The 19,076-nt window shown below is 42.0% G+C and overlaps 1 protein-coding gene across 1 annotated transcript; it reads right to left on the reverse strand.

Annotated features, from left to right (window-relative positions):
- Positions 1-5,716: 5,716 nt before the first annotated feature.
- LLPH (LLP homolog, long-term synaptic facilitation factor) lies at positions 5,717-12,541 on the reverse strand. The gene is made up of 3 exons (XM_051845647.2): positions 12,488-12,541; positions 11,305-11,516; positions 5,717-6,098 (listed from the first exon to the last, which is right to left on the reverse strand). The coding sequence occupies exons 2-3, from the start codon at positions 11,507-11,509 to the stop codon at positions 5,920-5,922; spliced, it is 384 nt and encodes a 127-aa protein (XP_051701607.1). The 5' UTR covers positions 11,510-11,516; positions 12,488-12,541; the 3' UTR covers positions 5,717-5,919.
- Between the last annotated feature and the right edge of the window lie 6,535 nt (positions 12,542-19,076).

Raw genomic sequence — 19,076 nt, forward strand, 5'->3', positions numbered from 1 at the left:
TGATTTAATGGGGATTGATCTCTCTCCCTGCCCCCTTCCATTTCTTTCTCTCACCCTCTTTCTTCTCCAGAGACAATTCAACAGTCTCTTTTCAATCCATACCTGGCTTTAACTAACACTCACATTCAGGAAGTTCTTCTTTATATTTAACCCAAATCCTTTCTGCTACAGTTAAACCCATTTCCTCAGTGGAGATTTGGAACAGCTGGTTCCCATTCTCTTTATGGCAACTCTGCTTACAGATTCATCTGCTTATAAAGGACGTCTATACCAACCTCTCCCAAGGCATCCAGATCCCTTTATTTAAGCATTTCCCAAGAATATTTTCATATACATTTATTGATAAGCAATTGGCTAGTGTTTGGAGTTCTGACTCATTGAGGAAATTTCTACAGCTCAAGAAAGACAACAGCCTCTATCCACAAACTTGACAGGGAAAAGGGGCAATATTTAAGAACAATCATTTTTTACTTGAGTCATTAAATACCAGCTTTTTTGGGAAGATACTGCTAATTCAAAGTTTGGGACAGAACAAAGACTAAAACTAGAGCAGAGTGCTTGTGTCTGAGTAGGGAAGCACGTAGATGACCAATCTTTGGCCAACTGCCTACCTACATCTCCACGCAAGAACATAACCTCTTTACATGCATATGGCAAGGCATTTTAGAAATTTGACAAATAATGCCCAATGTTGGTCTCTCAATGAAATTTGTAACTGTCTTCTCCCCATCACACATCTCAAACAGTTTCTTCTCTAAAGTATTAAAAAAAGAAAAAAAAAAAACCTGACAACTCTGGAGCAATACAAAAGATCTTCAGCTGACTTTTAGGAGCAAACAACATATGCTCTTGAACATCTGTGCTTTTCCCAAGCTATTTTTTTCCCATTATTGTCAAGAGAAAAGAAGTTGAGTAGAATCCTTCTCCACAGAGGCACAAGTCTATAATACTCCCTGTTGATTACATATAAAAGACACAAAATATTAGTTTATTAAAAGCAGCTTCAACCATTGCTGTACAAAGCAGTTTTCCGATGCAACAGATTTATGAAGTAACAGCTGAAAGGTATGCAGATCACAAGATACATGACAAATGTACTTTATTACATGGATCAGAAATACCATATGTACTAGCAGTTACTGTACAATGATACACAACACCCAACTAAGACCATTTAAAGGTTTTGCCAATATTGAAAACTATAAAGACACAATGTGAGAGTGAGAAAGTGTTTCATAAGATAGCATAATGCCAATACAATTCATCACTTTAGGAAATAAAATACATTCTGCATATTATAGACTTAATGTATTATAAAGCAATGCCTTCCTTTAAATTAAAATTTGAAGGACTTTACCCCATTCATTGTTTAAAGCAGATGTTTATAACATTTTTCTGTACTTTTAAAGTGGAACTTAGTGGAATAAATAACAGACAACGATATTAAGAAAATAAAAGAGATTTCAGATTCTGGTATTTCCACCAAAAAGATACTTGAGTCTACAATCATGCAGTGTACAATTCATTCCCATCATGACAGCTTCCTAGAGGCATTTTTTGGCTGGAAAGGACTTTAACAGAGTTCATCCCAACAAGTACAATGTTTAAATTCATTCTGCTACATCCCAAGAGGCTGCTCAGCCTTGGCTTAATGGGTAGTACACCCAAGACTGCTAACACCTCCCAGTATCTTCCAATGAATGTCTTGGTTAGAAGGTTCCTTCTTAAATTGAATCAAAGTCTGGCTCCCTGTAGCATGCCCTCATAGGTATTCAGTCTACATTTTAGGATAGCCTTACTCACTGCATAACAGTTGCATGATTTGGGGCAAGTTTATATATGTCTTTAAACTGTTGATCTGGAAATAGGGATAATAAGAGCATTGATCTCCTGGCCTTGTTTTAAGGATTAAATATTAGCAGAGTAAACATTCTCTAAATGTTGGCTGTTGTTATTTTTACTACCATCCTACCAATGAGTTTTATTGCTCCCCTGTTCTAAAACACATGCAGAAGACTCTTGACATTCAACTATGTAAACTTTAGAATTTTTTTGGTAAGCAGGCTCAGACCTGGCCCTGGAACTCCTGGCTGCCTGAAGGACCTCTGGGAACAACAGCCCCCTCCTCATCCTCAAATGCTTCCTTGCATTTGTGTTTTAAATATGCTGGCAAATACAGGGGAAAATAGTTAAATTTTGGATCACTCTGCCAGGTGGTGTCAGAAGTGAGTCACTTAATAAGATTAGCTAAGAACCAAATACCTGCATTTCCTTTGTATTTATTTATTTGGCAGTTCTTTGAGGTCTCTTTAGATCCTGCCCACTCCCCCCACTCCCAATTTTATTTTGTGGCCAGCACTTTAGTTTAAATTACATATCACTGTCCATCATAACCACCAGTGCCATTCAGATATTTAAATCAAGTCATTTGCAGCCAGTTATTTTTCCTTCTGTAACTCCTAAAAACTTATATTCTAGGCCGGCGCCCCGGCTCACTAGACTAATCCTCCACCTTGCGGTACCGGCACACCGGGTTCTAGTCCCAGTCGGGGCGCCGGATTCTGTCCCGGTTGCCCCTCTTCCAGGCCAGCTCTCTGCTGTGGCCAGGGAGTGCAGTGGAGGATGGCCCAAGTCCTTGGGCCCTGCACCCCATGAGAGACCAGAAGCACCTGGCTCTTGCCATCGGATCAGCGCGGTGCGCCGGCCGCAGCGGCCATTGGAGGGTGAACCAGCGGTAAAAGGAAGACCTTTCTCTCTCTCTCACTGTCCACTCTGCCTGTCAAAAAAAAAAAAAAAAAAAAACTTATATCCTAGATATAACTTTTGGAAACAACCAAAAAATTGATTTGAGGCTTTATAAATGATTGCTCTTCTAAAACTTGTTTTTTAGCTGATCATCATCAATCCGTCACAAGTTGAACCAAAAAAATAGGCATTCTACCCTAAAATTACCTTTCTCTCTTAGCAAGTCTATACATCCTTGAGGAGGAGGATGGCATGACAAGAACAGGCTCTGGATCACACTGCCTGAAGTGAATCCCAGCCTTCCTAGATTTAGTTACGACGTCTGTGCGCGTCAATTTCCCCAAATGCAAATAGAAATACTAGTACCAAACTCATAGGATTCTTGGGTGGACTAAATGAATTAATAGTTTAAGTAATTTTGATCATCCTTATTCTAATAATAAATTTGACATTTTTAAAAAGCAAAACTAAAACATTACATTTAATTCCTAATATGATGTAGTTCAATCGAATTTCAAAATGATTTGGTGCTTAGCTTGAGCTCCATCTGGTGGTTTTTTTAGCAATCCTCTGGAAAATATTAGTCAAAATGACAAATTTCAAAAAGATAAGCTAATTATTTAGAAAACTAAAGGACTATGTTATACTTAATTTATAATTTTGAAGAATAAAATGACAGAGAAGTGATCATAATACCCCTGTACCAGCTTTAGAAATGCCAATTTAAATTTCCTGCCAAAATTCAGAGGTGGGAAGAATCTTGCAGGAGGTATAACTTGAGAATTCAAGTGTGTTAGAGGCTACTCACAATAGAGTGCAAAGGAATTTCCCTTTAATTGCCATCTTTCCAAAGGCCATCTGACACTTGAGAAGTTTTTTGGTAGCAGTGCTTGATTTTTTGTTATCAAGTTAAATCATAAACAAATTTCATGACAAACAAGCAAATGAACATTCTATCAGAGAGGCCCTGGATGAGCTACTACCATTGGAGTGGAATTAGAGATTGAGTAATAAAAATGCGAACAAATTCCTGCAAATAGTCTCTTAAAGGAAATCTGGTTAAAAAACATGACAATGCTGGGAAAAGTTATATAAACATTTGGTGCATCACTGATACAGATTTGGTTATCACTGATACAGACAATTCCTGGGATGAAATAAGTCAACAAGTATACTTACAATGATTTTGTCAGTGGTGTAACATTTGCAGCTTTTCATTTCGTGAATAAACATTTACATATCCACTTTCTCCTCACAAACTGTTGTTATTCACAATTCTACCAAAATGCAACAAAGGCCATGAACCAATGATATCCACCTTTCATCTCATCTTTCTTAGCTTAAAACTGACTTTAAATATTTTAAACTTACCCACAAGTTTTTAATGAATTTTTGAGTAAACTAAGATAAACCTTACTATATTAAAATAGTTATATATAAGATATTTTGGTCAACTTTGCACTGGCGGTTCTATAAGATAGTGTCATCTGGTGACATCACAGCCATCTGTGTAAGTACACTGATGTTCTTATGACAAAATTGCCTAACGTATTTCTCAGAATGGATCCCTGTCCTAAAACAATGCATGACTCTAATTCCAACATATTACTGGCAATGTTACGGATCCTGACCTCCTGAAAGATGTGGGTCATGTCCTATTCATCTCCATGTTGTGACCCTCCAGCCTACTGGTACGCTTGGCAGTTTGTGATCTCACATCCAAGTGACCTTATTGTAATACATTGCACCGTTGTTTTCCTGTGAAGTTAGCATCTTTTTCTGGGCAGATGCAGTTTCTGCCCCTAGAAAGTTGATAACCTTGTCTTGTTCTCTCATCCCTAGCACTTGGAAGTCTCCAGCACATAGGAGACACTCAATAAATATTTGTTCCAATGAAAATGAGATTATAGTGAAATTTGAGGGAACACAATTCTGCTTAACTAAAAGTAAATTTAGTCAGAGTGCAATTAGCAAAATAGCAAGACAGATTTAACTAAAAATCATTTCATTATACTGGGCTTTCTTGTATCTTTACTTTTTGGAAAACTAGTTCAGTCAAGGCTGAACAGGTTTCTCTACTGCTAAATCTGTATGGGACTATACTAACCTAAAATCTTGTGAATCTTCAAGTATGTAGTATTTCTCACATTGATAATTTTTTTTAACCATGCATCTGGAGAAACTTGATTCAGAAAAAAATACTCTGGGAAATACTGTATATTAGGCCATATAATATCAAAATATTAAATGAATCAGATACTCTAATCTAAAAAGCATGCTGACTTGTACATGCTAATTCTACCTAAAATTAAGATTTCTGAAAATAACTGAAAAATTTGGTCTTCTCTACTAGTAAAGTATCTTAACCATATAAGGAAAAGATCAAACTCCAAGATCTATACCCAAAGTATTTTTATTCTGAATTATACAAAACCAAAACTCCAAAGAAGTAATATTCATAAAATAGTTTTTTTTTTTTAAAGATTTATTTATTTGAAAGACAGAGTTAGAGAGAGAGGCAAGGGCAGACAGAGTCTTCCATCCGTTGATTCACTCCACAAATGGCTGCAATGGCCAGAGGTAGGCTGATCTGAATGCAGGACCCAGGAGCTTCCTCCAGGCCTCCCACGTGGGTACAGGGGCCCAAGGACTTGGGCCATCCTCCACTGCTTTCCCAGGGCATAGCAGAGCTGGACAGGAAGTGGAGTAGCCAGGACTAGAAGCAGCATCCATATGGGATGTTGGCCCTGAAGGCACCAGCCCCCACTGTTTTATTTTTAAATATGCTTATATAACAGCTTTCTTTAAATCTGAGTTTATACAAATTTGTCAGTAATAATTCATTTTACCTTTACTGATTATAATTACCAAGTTTTAAGAACAACCATAACCATATTATTACTTGACAGCATTTTGATGTCTGATAATACCTAGATATTAAGGCAGCATCCAATTAAAATACAAATACAGCTTTCATTCACCACAGAAAATATTTTATTTTAGTTCTCCTAAAAAACCTGAGGAGTAACACTGGGTCTGAATTGAAGGGGGAAAAGGCCAACTTAAAACACAAAAAGAAATAGTCTTCATTTGGTGAGAGTTGAAAGCAAAGCACACATTCTTGCCAAACAACTGTCCTGTGGGGCCTTTTTCAAGTTTAGAATGAGAGTCTCTCTACCACGCCAGGCCCTTCGCTGCCTTCACTGCTTTTGCTTTGCTCTTTCCCTTTCCTTTCTCTCTCTTTGCCTTCAGCCTTTTTCTTTGTCTCTGGTTCATCCATATGGGGTACTGTCCATGTTGATCTAGAAGAGTCTTTCTGTTTCTCTTAATTTCAGTCTCCATTTTCATGTCATCTGAATTAAAAAAAAATAACTATTAATACTCATGCATAAAAAAATCCCTATGAAAGCATATTAATAAACTGAGAACATCATCAGAAGTGATAGTGGGGCTGGCGCTGTGGCATAGCAGGTAAAGCTGCTGGCATCCCATAGGGGCTCATGTCAAGGCTGCTCCACTTCCAATCCAGCTCTGCTACAGCCTGGGAAAGCAGTAGAAGATGGCCCAAGTCCTTGGTGCCCATATAGGCCCTAATCAATGATCATTTCTAACGGACTCAATGGAGCACTCAGCAGCATAGTTGAGATGAAAGAGGCAGACAGACAACAAAGGAGGAAGACTTGGTCACAACCAGAGGCTGCTCCATGTTTCCTATCCAGATTATACTAGAGATCCAGTTCTGCTGCTAAGAGGCTTGGCAGAAAGCTCAGTGCAGCTATGCTGTGGTGCACTGTCATCACCCTGAACTGCTGTAAAGGACAGGTCCAGAATGTCCTCCCTGGGACTGTTCCATGACACAAGGTCTTTTATTATATTAGATATTTATCACTGTTCCCACAGTGCCTAGAATTGTGCCTGGAGTATAACAGTCACTCAATAACTAACAGGTAGATGATGATTTTAGATGATGTACTAGGTTCTGGGCATGCAGCAGTCCATATAAGCTCCTTGCCTTCATGGAGTTTACACTGTTCTGCTGAGGGGAGAATAAAAAGCAAAAAGAGAATTTCATCTAGTGGTAAGTGATTTTTTTAAGAAGGCTAGCAGGACCAGATCAAGTAAGACCTAGATTCTATTATGTACATGGAAAGACAATGAGAGGCTGTAAGCATGAAAGACAAATAAATCTGACTTATATTCTAGACAGATCACATTGATAATATGTAGAAAATGAATCAGAAGGAAGCAGGGGCTGGTATGGGCAAGAGTTGATGGTGATTTGCATTAAGGTGAAAGCATTAAAGCAGGAAGAAAATAGGTAAATTTCCTAATGCATTTTTGGTAGTTTGGATGTGGGGAATAAAGGAAAGATGGGTCAAGAATGACCAGGTCTGTGGCTAAGAAATCAGGCAGCTGGGGGTTAGTGTTATGGCCTAGTGGGTTAAGTTGCTACTTGTGACACTGACATCCTATGAGGGCCGGTTCAAGTCCTGGCTGCTTCACTCTGATTCATTTCCTCGCTAATAATGCACCTGGGAAAGTGGAAGACAGCCCAAGTACTTGGGTCCCTGCACCCACATGGGAGACCAGGATGAAGCTCCTGGCTTTGGCCTGGCTCTACCCTGGCTGCTGTGGTCATTTCGGAAGTGAACCAGTAGATGGAAGATTCTCTCTGTAACTCTACTTTTCAAATAAAATAAATCTTAAAAAAAAAAAAAAGGAAAAGAAAGAAATCAGGGCCAGCACTGTGGCTTAGTGGGTAAAGCTGCAGCCAGCACTGCCAGCATCCCATATGGGTGCCAGTTCAGGTCCTGGCTGCTCCACTTCCCATCCAGCTCTCTGCTATGGCCTGGGAAAGCAGTAGAAGATGGCCCAAGTCCTTGGGCCTCTGTACCCATGCAGGAGACCTAGAAGAAGCTCCTGGCTCCTGGCTTTGCATTGGCGCAGCTCTGGCTGTTGCGGCCACCTGGGAAGTAAACAAGTGGATGGAAGAACTCCTTCTCTCTCTCTCTCTCTCTCTCTCTCTCTCTCTGCCTCTGTAATTCTACCTTTCAAATAAGTAAATAAAAATCTTAAAAAAAAAAAAAAAGAAATCAAGCAGTTCAAAGAGTAAAAATAACAAGAAACATGAACTTGAAGGCAGAAAAGAATCCTAAGGAAAACAGTTTACCAAATGTGGAAGACTCCTCTATCCACAGTCTGATCCTCATTTAGCTCCCGGAACACTGCAAGAATGAGAGTATCCAGATATACCCTAAGCAGATTTGGTGTCCAGAATACATAAAGAATTCTTACACACTATTAATAAAAGTACAATCAACATATTTTTAAAAAGAGGAGGTGGTGGCAAAGTTCTTAAATATAATATTCTCAAATAAGGTATGCAAATGGTCAATAAGCATATGATAATATGTTCAATAGCATTATTCATTAGGAAAATGCAAATCAAAATCATAAAGAGATACTGCTTCATATCCACTGGGATGGCTCTAACAAGAAAAATGAAAAATAAGTGAGGATGTGTATCTCATACATTGCTGTCAGGAATGTAAAATAGTGTAGCTAGTAAAAGAGAGTAAGCAATAACTCACCATATGATCTAGCAAGTCCACTCATGTATATATCCAAAAGAATAGAAAAAACAAAAACTTGTACACAAATGTTCACAGCAGCACTATTCATAACAGCCAGAAGACAGAAGCAATCCAAATGCTTATCAACAGATGAAACGGAAAAATATATGAGACATATACATCAACTATTACTCAGCCTCAAAACGGAAGGTGTACAGGTTGAATATCCCTAATCTGGGAATCTGAAATCCAGACATTTGTGCTTGCCTGACACAAAGCTCAAGTGGTTTTGGATTTCAGACCATTTCAGATTTCAGATTTTTGAATTAAGAATGCTTAACCAGGGCCGGCGCCGTGGCTCAATAGGCTAATCCTCCACCTTGCGGCGCCGGCACACCGGGTTCTAGTCCCGGTCGGGGCGCCGGATTCTGTCCCGGTTGCCCCTCTTCCAGGCCAGCTCTCTGCTATGGCCAGGGAGTGCAGTGGAGGATGGCCCAGGTGCTTGGGCCCTGCACCCCATGGGAGACCAGGAAAAGCACCTGGCTCCTGGCTCCTGTCATCGGATCAGCGCGGTGCGCCGGCTGCAGCGGCGGCCATTGGAGGGTGAACCAACGGCAAAGGAAGACCTTTCTCTCTCTGTCTCTCTCTCTCACTGTCCACTCTGCCTGTCAAAAAAAAAAAAAAAAAAAAGAATGCTTAACCAATAAAGTTTATGTAAATAAACTAAAATCTGGAACACTTCTGATTCCAAGCATTTAGAGATACTTAACCTGTATTGATAAATGTTACAATGAGGATAAATTTCAAAAGCATTATGCTAAGTGAAAGGAGCCAGGCACAACACATCATATATTGTATTTCATTTATATGAAAAATCCATTGAGACAGAAAGTACTTTAGCAGTTGATAGAGACTGGGGCTTAGGAAAACAGAGATTGCTTAATGAGTTCAGGGTTTCCTTTGAGGGTGATGAAAATGTTTTGCAACTAGAACTGATATTTGCACACTATAAAATTACTAGATGCCAATGAACTGTATGGTTAGTTTTATGTTTCATGAATTTTGCCTTAGCAGCAAAAAAAAAAAAAAAAAAAAAAAAAAAAAAGAGAGAGAGAGAGAGAACAAATGGGTAGGGATGGCATGCATGTGAGGAAATGGAAGTAACAACCGAAGGCAAGTATTTCAACAATTTAAGGACCTGAAATAGGTACTTGACTAGTAATTAAGACCTCTACAATCCACACCAGAGTGCTGGGATTCAGTTCCAGGAAGATTCTGAGAGACAGAGTAAGTAACTGAGCTCCTGCCGCTCATGTGTTCCTGGCTTTGGACAGGTCCAGCCCAAGCCAATGCAGGCATCTGGGGGAGTGAACCAATGGAAGGAGCTTTATTTCTCTGCTTCTCAAAACCTTTTTTTTTTTTTAATTTTTTTATTTTTCTGACAGGCAGAGTGGACAGTGAGAGACAGAGAGAGAAAAAGGTCTTCCTTTTCCGTTGGTTCACCCCACAAATGGCCGTTCTGGTGGCACGCTGCGGCCCGGTGCACCGTGCTGATCTGAAGCCAGGAGCCAGGTGCTTCTCCTGGTCTCCCACGTGGGTGCAGGGCCCAAGCACTTGGGCCATCCTCCACTGCCCTCCCGGGCCACAGCAGAGAGCTGGCCTGGAAGTTTCAAGGAGAAATGAAATACATCAGCAGATTGAGAGAAATGTGGACTCAAGGAAGAATTTTTCTTTCCTTTTTCAGTGGGACTTCTGAGAACATATATGGACTGACCCAGCAGAGGAGATTGATAAGGAAGATGCTGTGCCAAATGCAAAGCGGAAAATGATTCAAAACATCAATCAAGAAATTAAGTGTTTGAGGGACTGCTAACAAAAGAAGGAAGAGACTGAAATTCTTACAGACTTGGGTAGTAGGAAGATGAAGATTCATTGGCCCTATTTTTCAAAAAAGCTAAAGTAAAAAGCTTCCTATAATTTTTACTTGGTGGAGTGGGAGAAGGATAGAATGGGAAGAGAAAATTAAAAATGGTCATTTGGAAGAATGGGAACAGAAATTTCTAGGATTGAAAGGTTCAGGAATGCTGCTATCTTCCTTGACCATAAGATACCTAACATACACTTCCATTTTTAGAGTATGTATGTTAGGAGTGCTTAATTTAGTTTGCTGCCTTATTGGTCCATTAGGATGTAAAAACCAGTGACCCTTTCCTTCTGCTGAAACCAGCTTTACAGACAGTTTCCAACTTCACACTCTGATTACAACACTGAGGTCCCTAGGATCTGTCAAAACCAAGTAAGATGAAACCTTGTGACTTTCAGAATATATAGGGGTCTATGACTCACAGAGGGAACTAAACTTTACAAGAGTAAAATGAAGTGCTTTCTATCCTGTCTACAACCTTACTGAATTGTGAACTGTCTCAACCAGGACATGTTGAGGTTCGTCTATTCCTGAGACACTCAGGCTATTGGATAAGTACCAAAGACCAACCCTGAACAATCCAAAACATGCCTATTCAAATGGACTAGCTTCAGAATGGTTTAGCATACAATTTGTAGTAGCACCAAGCCTTCAAAAAATAAAAATGTGGTATGGCAGATTTGCAGGAAAGTTGGTATGGGAATAGTAGAGGACAGCTTTAAAGGGAAAAAGAGGGGCTGGCAATATGGTACAGTTGGCTAAGCCGCTGCTTGCAACTCTGGCATCCCACATCAAGCACTGGTATGGCTGTTCGGTTCCCAACCCAGCTTCCTGCTAACACACCTAGGAAAGCAGAGGAAGATGGCTCAAGAGCCTAGGCCCCTGCCATCCATGTGGGAGACTAGGATAGAGTTCCTGGTACATGGCACGGCCTTGATGTCATGTGGCCATCTGAGAAAAGAACCAGTAGAGAGATCTTTCTCTCACACTGTCTCTATGCCTTTCCATAAATAAGTAAAAATCTTAAAAAAAAAAAAAAAAAAAAGCAACACATAAACTCACCTTTTTCATCTGTCACCTCACATTCCATTTTCTCTTGGTAATGTTTGGGTACTACCACAGTTGCTATCTCTTTAACATCTTTCATGACAACATCACTGTCTAGTTTGAGAATACTTTTAAGTCTGCTCAGCTCCTTTGGAGCATTCTTTTTTCTCTTTTCAGCACGCATCTTCCTTTTCCACTTACTCCGTAAGCTTTTGGCCATGTTTTACCTAGAAGTTAACAAAAACATACATTCAAAAGTAAATACGGACTATTTTTTTAAAAAAAGGTACGTTCTTAGGAAACCAGGCCAACAGATATCACTACCAGACAGGAACCAGTGGAAGGTAAAGCTCTTCAGGATTTATGAGGTCTTAGTGTGCAAGTTTTGGGAGGATCAACGTGACACAAACAGCCATTAAAAACTCAACAGCATATCTAACAGCCTTTCTTAGAATTCTTCAGTGACCTTCTCCCTCATATATTTCACACCTACAAGGTCACTTATGATCTGCCTACTTCAATTCCATCTACTCTAACTCCCCATTCCCACACACATCTGCAAGCTCCAATTACATCTGAAACAAGTCCAAACTGCGTCCACGTCGGTGCCTTCACATGTGCTGTTGCTGTCGCCGGGTACTGCTCTTCCCAAAGCTTGCTCTGACGCCCGAGTTCCCTCCTTGTAAATTCAGGCTGCACCCTGAGACACACACACACACACACCCACCCCCCCACCCCCCACCGCCGCCGCACCGTCACTCCCACTGCACTTCAGGCTCAAGTCGGAGCAGCGAAGTAGTCTTGTTCGCCGTTCGTCCCCCAGTGCACAGCGCTTTGCATTCAGTACAAGTTATACAAAAGCTGTTGAATAGATGGCTAGTCTAGTAACTTTTTGAACGCCAGCAATCACAAACTCAAATGTTTCCTTGTCTACAATAAACTGAACCCTGCCAAGAGCCAAGAATAGACGGCCCAAGTGAACCCGAGCATCCTTGACCGACGACGGAGGTCTGCACTTTTCACAATTTCGGGAGGCCAGAGGGCCGCCCCAAGATCGTGGAGGCCCTTCGCCTTGGATGGAGGTCCGCAACTCCAAACCAGAGATCAAGTTTTGTCCCAAAGCTGCCAACGCTTGCCACGAAACTCTCTAAGGGCCCACAGTTCCACGGCCCACAGGATCTAGCAGCCCCCAAACTCACCGAAAAACTTCCAGACGCTCACGCCACAAGCTGATCACGCCGACCGGAAGTCCTGAACTTCCGCCTTCCGGACTGCGCCGACGTGGGGCGGGCGCACTGCACGAAGGGAGCCAATTGGTCCTGGACGGTGTTGAGAGGCGGGTCTTTGGGAGCCTGGGGTGACGCGCTTCCTGCCTTTGGGGTGAGTAAGGGTGGAGCTAGAAGCTTGACTGGTTGCTTGCGGGTTTAGAAGTCGGATTTGGAGAATGCAGAGTAGCGTCCTGGGCGAGAGGGGCGGCAGTGGGTCAGCCTCACAGACGTGGGCGGGGTAACTTGAGACTCAGGCGGGGAGTTCGAAGGCCACTTTCTTTCTTTCTTTTTTTTTTAAGCTTTACTTATTTATTTGAAAGAGTTTCAGAGAAGCAGAGAGAGAGGTCTTCCATCCACTAGTTCACTCATCAGATGGCCGCAAACGGCGGGAGCTGGGCCCATCTGAAGCCAGGAGCTTCTTCCAGGTCTCCCACGTGGGTGCAGGGGCCCAAGGACTTGGGCCATCTTCTGCTGCTTTCCCAGGCCATAGCAGAGAGCCAGATTGGACAGGACAGGAACCGGCGCACATATGCCATGCGGCACTGCAGGGAGCCCTACCTCCTACGCCCACTTTCAGATGTCAGGCCCGCCTCACCATTCACAGGATCTTAGGGATTGTCTTAGATTGAGTTTCCGAGATCACGTGTTCTTTCACAGGGCCTGTTAACAACTTTTTTTGCAACCTGTAGATTTTCCCATCAGGAGTGATGATCTCTTAGATGTACACACTTGTCAGAACGTATCAAATTACACTGTTAAGTATGTGTAATCTATGGTGTGTCAGTTATGTGCCAATGCTATTGCCTAAACTAAAAACAAGTTCCCATCCCAAAGAAGATGGGAAAAATGTTGCTTCAGTCCAACCAGTGTTTACCTTTCTGATCACTTCCATAGACAGAATGCTAAACCAAGGCTAACTGTTTAGGTCAGGAACAACACCTATTTTGTGTAAGCTTCCAGTAGCATAAACTTTGCAACCAAACAAATCTGTGCCGTGTTCTTGGTTCAAACACTTGTGAATGGTACAGATGAGTAGTTGTCTTAGAACCTGTATTTCTTGTACCTAAAGTGAAGATAATACAATCTAATTGATCCTAGGTACATGATAAGATCTTAGCAAATGATAAACTCTTCACATTTTAGTTTCCAATATACACAGTGTTACCTGTAAGCAGTATTTTTCTAAAGATCTACAACATTATCAAAAACAAGAAGGGAATTGTCTTTACTGATGTCCTGGTTAATTCCCAGGTTTACTGGCTGCTGGTAAAGGAGAGTTCTTTGTGAAACAATTTGTGACTACCTTCTTTCTTTAAATTCTATCTCTTTAAATTCTATCTTTTAAGAAACTGCATTGTATGGAAATTACTGAATTCAGAATATAGGAAGTTTTTAAGAAAGACTGAAAAACTCATAATGTCTTATGAAAAATAAAAGCATGCCTGAGAAATCTGGTTTCTTTAAATGGGAAATTAAATTCTCAGAGCAATTGAATTTCTGTTTTACAAGTTAACCATCTACATGTACATAGTTTTTTTTTGTTTTGTTTTTTTTTAAGATTTATTTGTGGGGAGCAACTCGGACTAGACTAAGTTACTGGAATTAAGACTTATTCTATGCATCTGCTCTCCCACAATATGGCGCTGGGAGAGGAGTAAACAGCTTCTACGCAGCTGCCTCCAGTTCAACCAATAACCTGCAGGAGCTGATCCTGCTCCTGATTGCAGGAGAGCAGCGTACTCGGCGTGTGGGTAGCAGAGTTGGGATTGGTGGAAGAGGACTATAAAGGAGGAGAGAGACAACATGCACCAGGAACATCTAAAGGGAACATCCGGATAACATCTGAGCAGCCCCCGAGAGAGCCGGCCGGCGGTGTGCCGCTCCCCCGCGGAAGTGGGGAAAGTGGCAGGGAGAGCCGCCCTTCCATGGAGGTGGAAGGATCGGCAGCCAACCCGGGAAGGACCAGCAGCAAACCCGGGAAGGGCCGAGCAGACAAAAGAACAGTGCAGGGTCTAGTATCGTTCCTCTGTGAAGAGGGGGAGCGACATTTATTTATTGTATTTAAAGTCAGAATTACAGGGAGAGAAGGCGGGAAGAGAGATTGTCCATCTTTCTGGCTCACTTCCCAAATAGCTACAATGGCTGGGGCTGTGCCAGACAGAAGCCAGGAGCGTGGAACTTCATCCTGGTGTCCCACGTGTGTGGCAGGGACCAGAGCACATCGGCTCTCTTCCTCACTCTCCCAGGCCCTTGAAGCAGGGAGATGGATCAGAAGCAGAGCAGTGGGGCCTTGAACTGGGCTCATAGAGGATGCCAGCATCACAGCTTAACCTCTGTGCCACATGCTGTCCCCATATATACTTAGTCTTTCAAATTAGAATTTAGCCACCTCTCCAAAGGTGACTTCATTTTAGAGAAAACTCACACTCAGATTGACCAAATCGCCTGTATCTTGCTTACCATAGCAAGGCTTTGTTTTTTAATTGATTGATTTATTTGGAAGTCAGTTACAGAGGAGAATCAGAGAGAGAGATCTTCCATCCTCTGGTTCACTCCCCCAAAAGGTTGCAATGGCCAGGGCTGGGCCAGGGGGAAGCCAGGAGCTTCATCTGGGTCTCCCATGTGGGTTCAGGTGTCCAAGCACTTGGGCTATCTTTGTTACTTTCTCAGGCACATTAGCAGGGATTGGAAGTGAAGCAGCTAGGAATTGAACCAGTGCTCATATAGGATACCGATGTCAGCAGGTTAAGCTGCTATGCCAAAATGCCAGACTTCAGGCCAAAACTTTTAATAAGAAAAGAAAGAATAACTTACCTGTTATGAAAATGTGGTGGTGGTACAATACATGTCACAATTTAACATTACTAAAGCTGAATCATGGAATGCACTATTTTAAAAAAGCTTTTTAACTTGTGTTTCCTACCAGTATGTATGTACAATTGTGAAATGGACCTAGTATATTGAAAAAATCCCTCATTCATACATTTGAGAATGTATAGACACTATATACAAAGATGAATAAGTGAAAGTGCTACATTCAGGAAATTTTAATTCCTGATTAAAAAAAAAAAAAAAAGGGCTTAAGGTCCAAACTGGACATTGCTGTGGCTCCTCACATAGTTGGATGGAGCTTATGGAATTAGAAACACTGGATAGCCCTGAATCCCTGACAGGAAGTCAGGTGTTTCCTCTTCTAAAAGACGTGCTATACGACTGGCACCACCAGAGAACAGAACCCCTGCAGTCAGGCCTCTCCTATGAAATTCTTGATGTGCATTATCACTTAGTGAGGAACAGGAAGAATTCTGGGAATCAGAAGGTGACTTCTGGTTGTCCAATTCCTAGACATTGGGGGACTTCAAACAAATCTCCACAAAGATAAAAGAAACATGCAAAAAGAGTTGTTAAGTTCTACTTCATCTTTAAAAAGGCCTGCAGCTGGCTGCTTACGCCACTTTTACCAGAACGGTATTAAGAGGACCAAAGCCATGCTTGAGGTTTGCAGGGAAGCAATGAAGATGTGTGCACAGAGCCCCCTGCACCTCCTTCCCCATACTACACTCAATAAATATGATAGTTCAGGCCGGCGCCGTGGCTCAATAGGCTAATCCTCCACCTTGCGGCGCCGGCACACCGGGTTCTAGTCCCGGTCGGGGCGCCGGATTCTGTCCCGGTTGCCCCTCTTCCAGGCCAGCTCTCTGCTATGGCCAGGGAGTGCAGTGGAGGATGGCCCAGGTGCTTGGGCCCTGCACCCCATGGGAGACCAGGAAAAGCACCTGGCTCCTGGCTCCTGGCTCCTGTCATCGGATCAGCGCGGTGCGCCGGCTGCAGCGGCGGCCATTGGAGGGTGAACCAACGGCAAAGGAAGACCTTTCTCTCTCTGTCTCTCTCTCACTGTCCACTCTGCCTGTCAAAATAAATAAATAAATAAATAAATAAATAAATAAATAAATATGATAGTTCCGATACTGCTCTTCTCTCATTTTCCTCCTACTTCTGCCTGTTGTTCCCTTGAATCCTGCTTGTTGCACTGTGCATGTTCTGCTTATTCAAGTTTTCAAACATTTCCTGAGTTTGCATATTTTCCCCTTTATTTGAGGTAAAACAATTGAAGTTGTATGTGCTCTTGGATCCAGTAACCCTTTTCTAGATGTATTCCCTATTTAGGCAAACTCTCATACACAGGGGGTTACAGAACACATAGCTGCACTCATTGTAATAAAAAAGGAAGAGCCATACAAGATTCATTGACAGAAAAAATGTGTGAATAACTATGGCTCATTTAGAAAATATATTCTATACTGGTATTTTTCAAACTTTTTAAAAAAATTTATTTTTTTAAAGATTTTATTTATTTGAGAGGTATAGTTAGAGACAGTGAGAGGGAGAGACAGAGAGAAAGGTCTTCCTGGGGCTGGCACTGTGGTGGGGCGGGTTAACGCCCTGGCCTGAAGCACCGGCACCTCATTTGGGCGCTGGTTCAAGACCCGGCTCCTCTACTTCCGATCCAGCTCTCTGCTATGACCTGGGAAAGCAGTAGAAGATGGCCCAAGTGTTTGAGTGTTTGGGCCTCTGCTCCCACATGGGAGACCCAGAAGACGCTTCCTGGTTCCTGGAGTCAGATCGTCTCAGCTCTGGCCATTGCGGCTATCTGGGGAGTGAACCAGCAGATGGAAGATCTCTCTCTCTCTCTCTCTCTCTCTCTCTCTCTCTGCTTCTCCTCTCTCTGTGTAACTCTTTCAAATAAATACAAATCTTTAAAAAAGAAAATGGGGCCAGCACTGTAGAGCAGCAGGTTAAAGCCCGGCCTGAAGTGCTGGCATCCCATATGGGCACCAATTCTAATCCCGGCTGCTCCTCTTCCGATCCAGCTCCGTGCTATGGCCTGGGATAGCAGAAGATGGCCCAAGTCCTTGGGCCCCTGCACCCACGTGGGAGACCCAGAGGAAGCTCCTGGCTCCTGGCTTTGGATCGGCGCCACTGCGGCCATCTGGAGAGTGAACCATCAGATGGAAGACCTCTCTGTATCTCTCTCTACCTCTCTCTGTAACTCTGTCTTTCAAATAAGTAAAATAAATCTAAAAAAAAAAAAAAAAAAAAAGGTCTTCCTTTCATTGGTTCACTCCCCAAATGGCTGCAATGGCCAGAGCTGCACCAATCCAAAGCCAGGAGCCAGGTGCTTCTTCCTGGTCTCCCATGCAGGTACAGGAATCCAAGCACTTGGGCCATCTTCTACTGCTTTCCCAGACCATAGCAGAGGACTGGATTGGAAGAGGAGCAGTTGGGACTAGAACTGGCGCCCATATAGGATGCCAGCACTGCAGGCGGAGAATTAACCTACTGCGCCATGGCATGGGACCCAAACTTTTTTTTTTTAAGATTTTATTTATTTGAGAAGTAGAGTTAGAGAAGGAGAGGTAGAAAGGTCTTCAGTCCACTAGCTCACTCCCCAAACAGCCACAATGGCCGAAGCTGGGCCAATCCAAAGCCAGAAGCCAGGAGCTTCTTCTGGGTCTCCCACATGGGTGCAGGGGCCCAAAGACTTGGGCCATCTTCCACTGCTTTCCCAGGCCATAGCAGAGAGCTGGATTGGAAGTGCAGCAGCTGGGACTCAAACTGGCACCCATATGGGATGCTGGTGCCACAGGCTGAGGCTTAACCTACTACGCCACATGCCGGCCCCATTGTCAAACGTTTTGGTTTAAAAAAATCATTTAAAAAGTATAAATTAATTACATATTATTTCACTTTTGATTAATACAATGGAATACCTGAGACAGGGTACTTGTGAAGAAAAGAGATTTCTTTTGGCTAATGGTTCTGGTGATCACAGTCTAAGATCCTGCAAGCCCCATTAGTGTGGCATCTATTGAGGACTGTGTTTGGTATTGGTGTAATGCTTACTGAGGAAGAGTCACATAGTAAACTACGAAGCTGAGATTGATTGGGCCCAACTTAGGCTTTTATAACCAACCATCTAGCAAGACCTACCTGTCAAGGGCATGCCTCCAGTGACCTAAGAATCTCCCACTAGGCCCACTTCCTAAATACCATAATTGGTGTTTAGTAACCATTAATTTGACTTTGGGGTTTAAAGTCCTGTGTGAAATTCAGGAACCAAATCATGTTCAGATCAAAGCACATATTGTTATTTTTATAAAATAACAACTATTTCCTGAATTAAAAATTACTCAGTAAAATAACAGCTTTGTTTTACACTTTTTAAATATTAAATCTCTTGTTTAATGTCTTAAGTCACATTTCAGTCTATTCTTTGAATTGAAAATTCTAGTAGCAGCTGGAATTACTTAGTTTACATGATAATCTATCTTATTTCATCAGAATAACAGTCCAATAAAGTAGGGGTTATTATTCCCCATCATAAAGATGAAGCAAAAGTCCTGGTAAGGAAGTACCTTGCCAAGCATCACATAAGCAGTTGGATGCACAGCAAGGATTTTAATCTAGATGCTTGACCCATTTTTTTCTTGTTATACCCTTTATAATTTAATTGCATTG

The sequence above is a fragment of the Oryctolagus cuniculus genome, chromosome 11 (assembly GCF_964237555.1).
Source record: "Oryctolagus cuniculus chromosome 11, mOryCun1.1, whole genome shotgun sequence".
In the NCBI taxonomy this organism is placed as follows: domain Eukaryota; kingdom Metazoa; phylum Chordata; class Mammalia; order Lagomorpha; family Leporidae; genus Oryctolagus; species Oryctolagus cuniculus.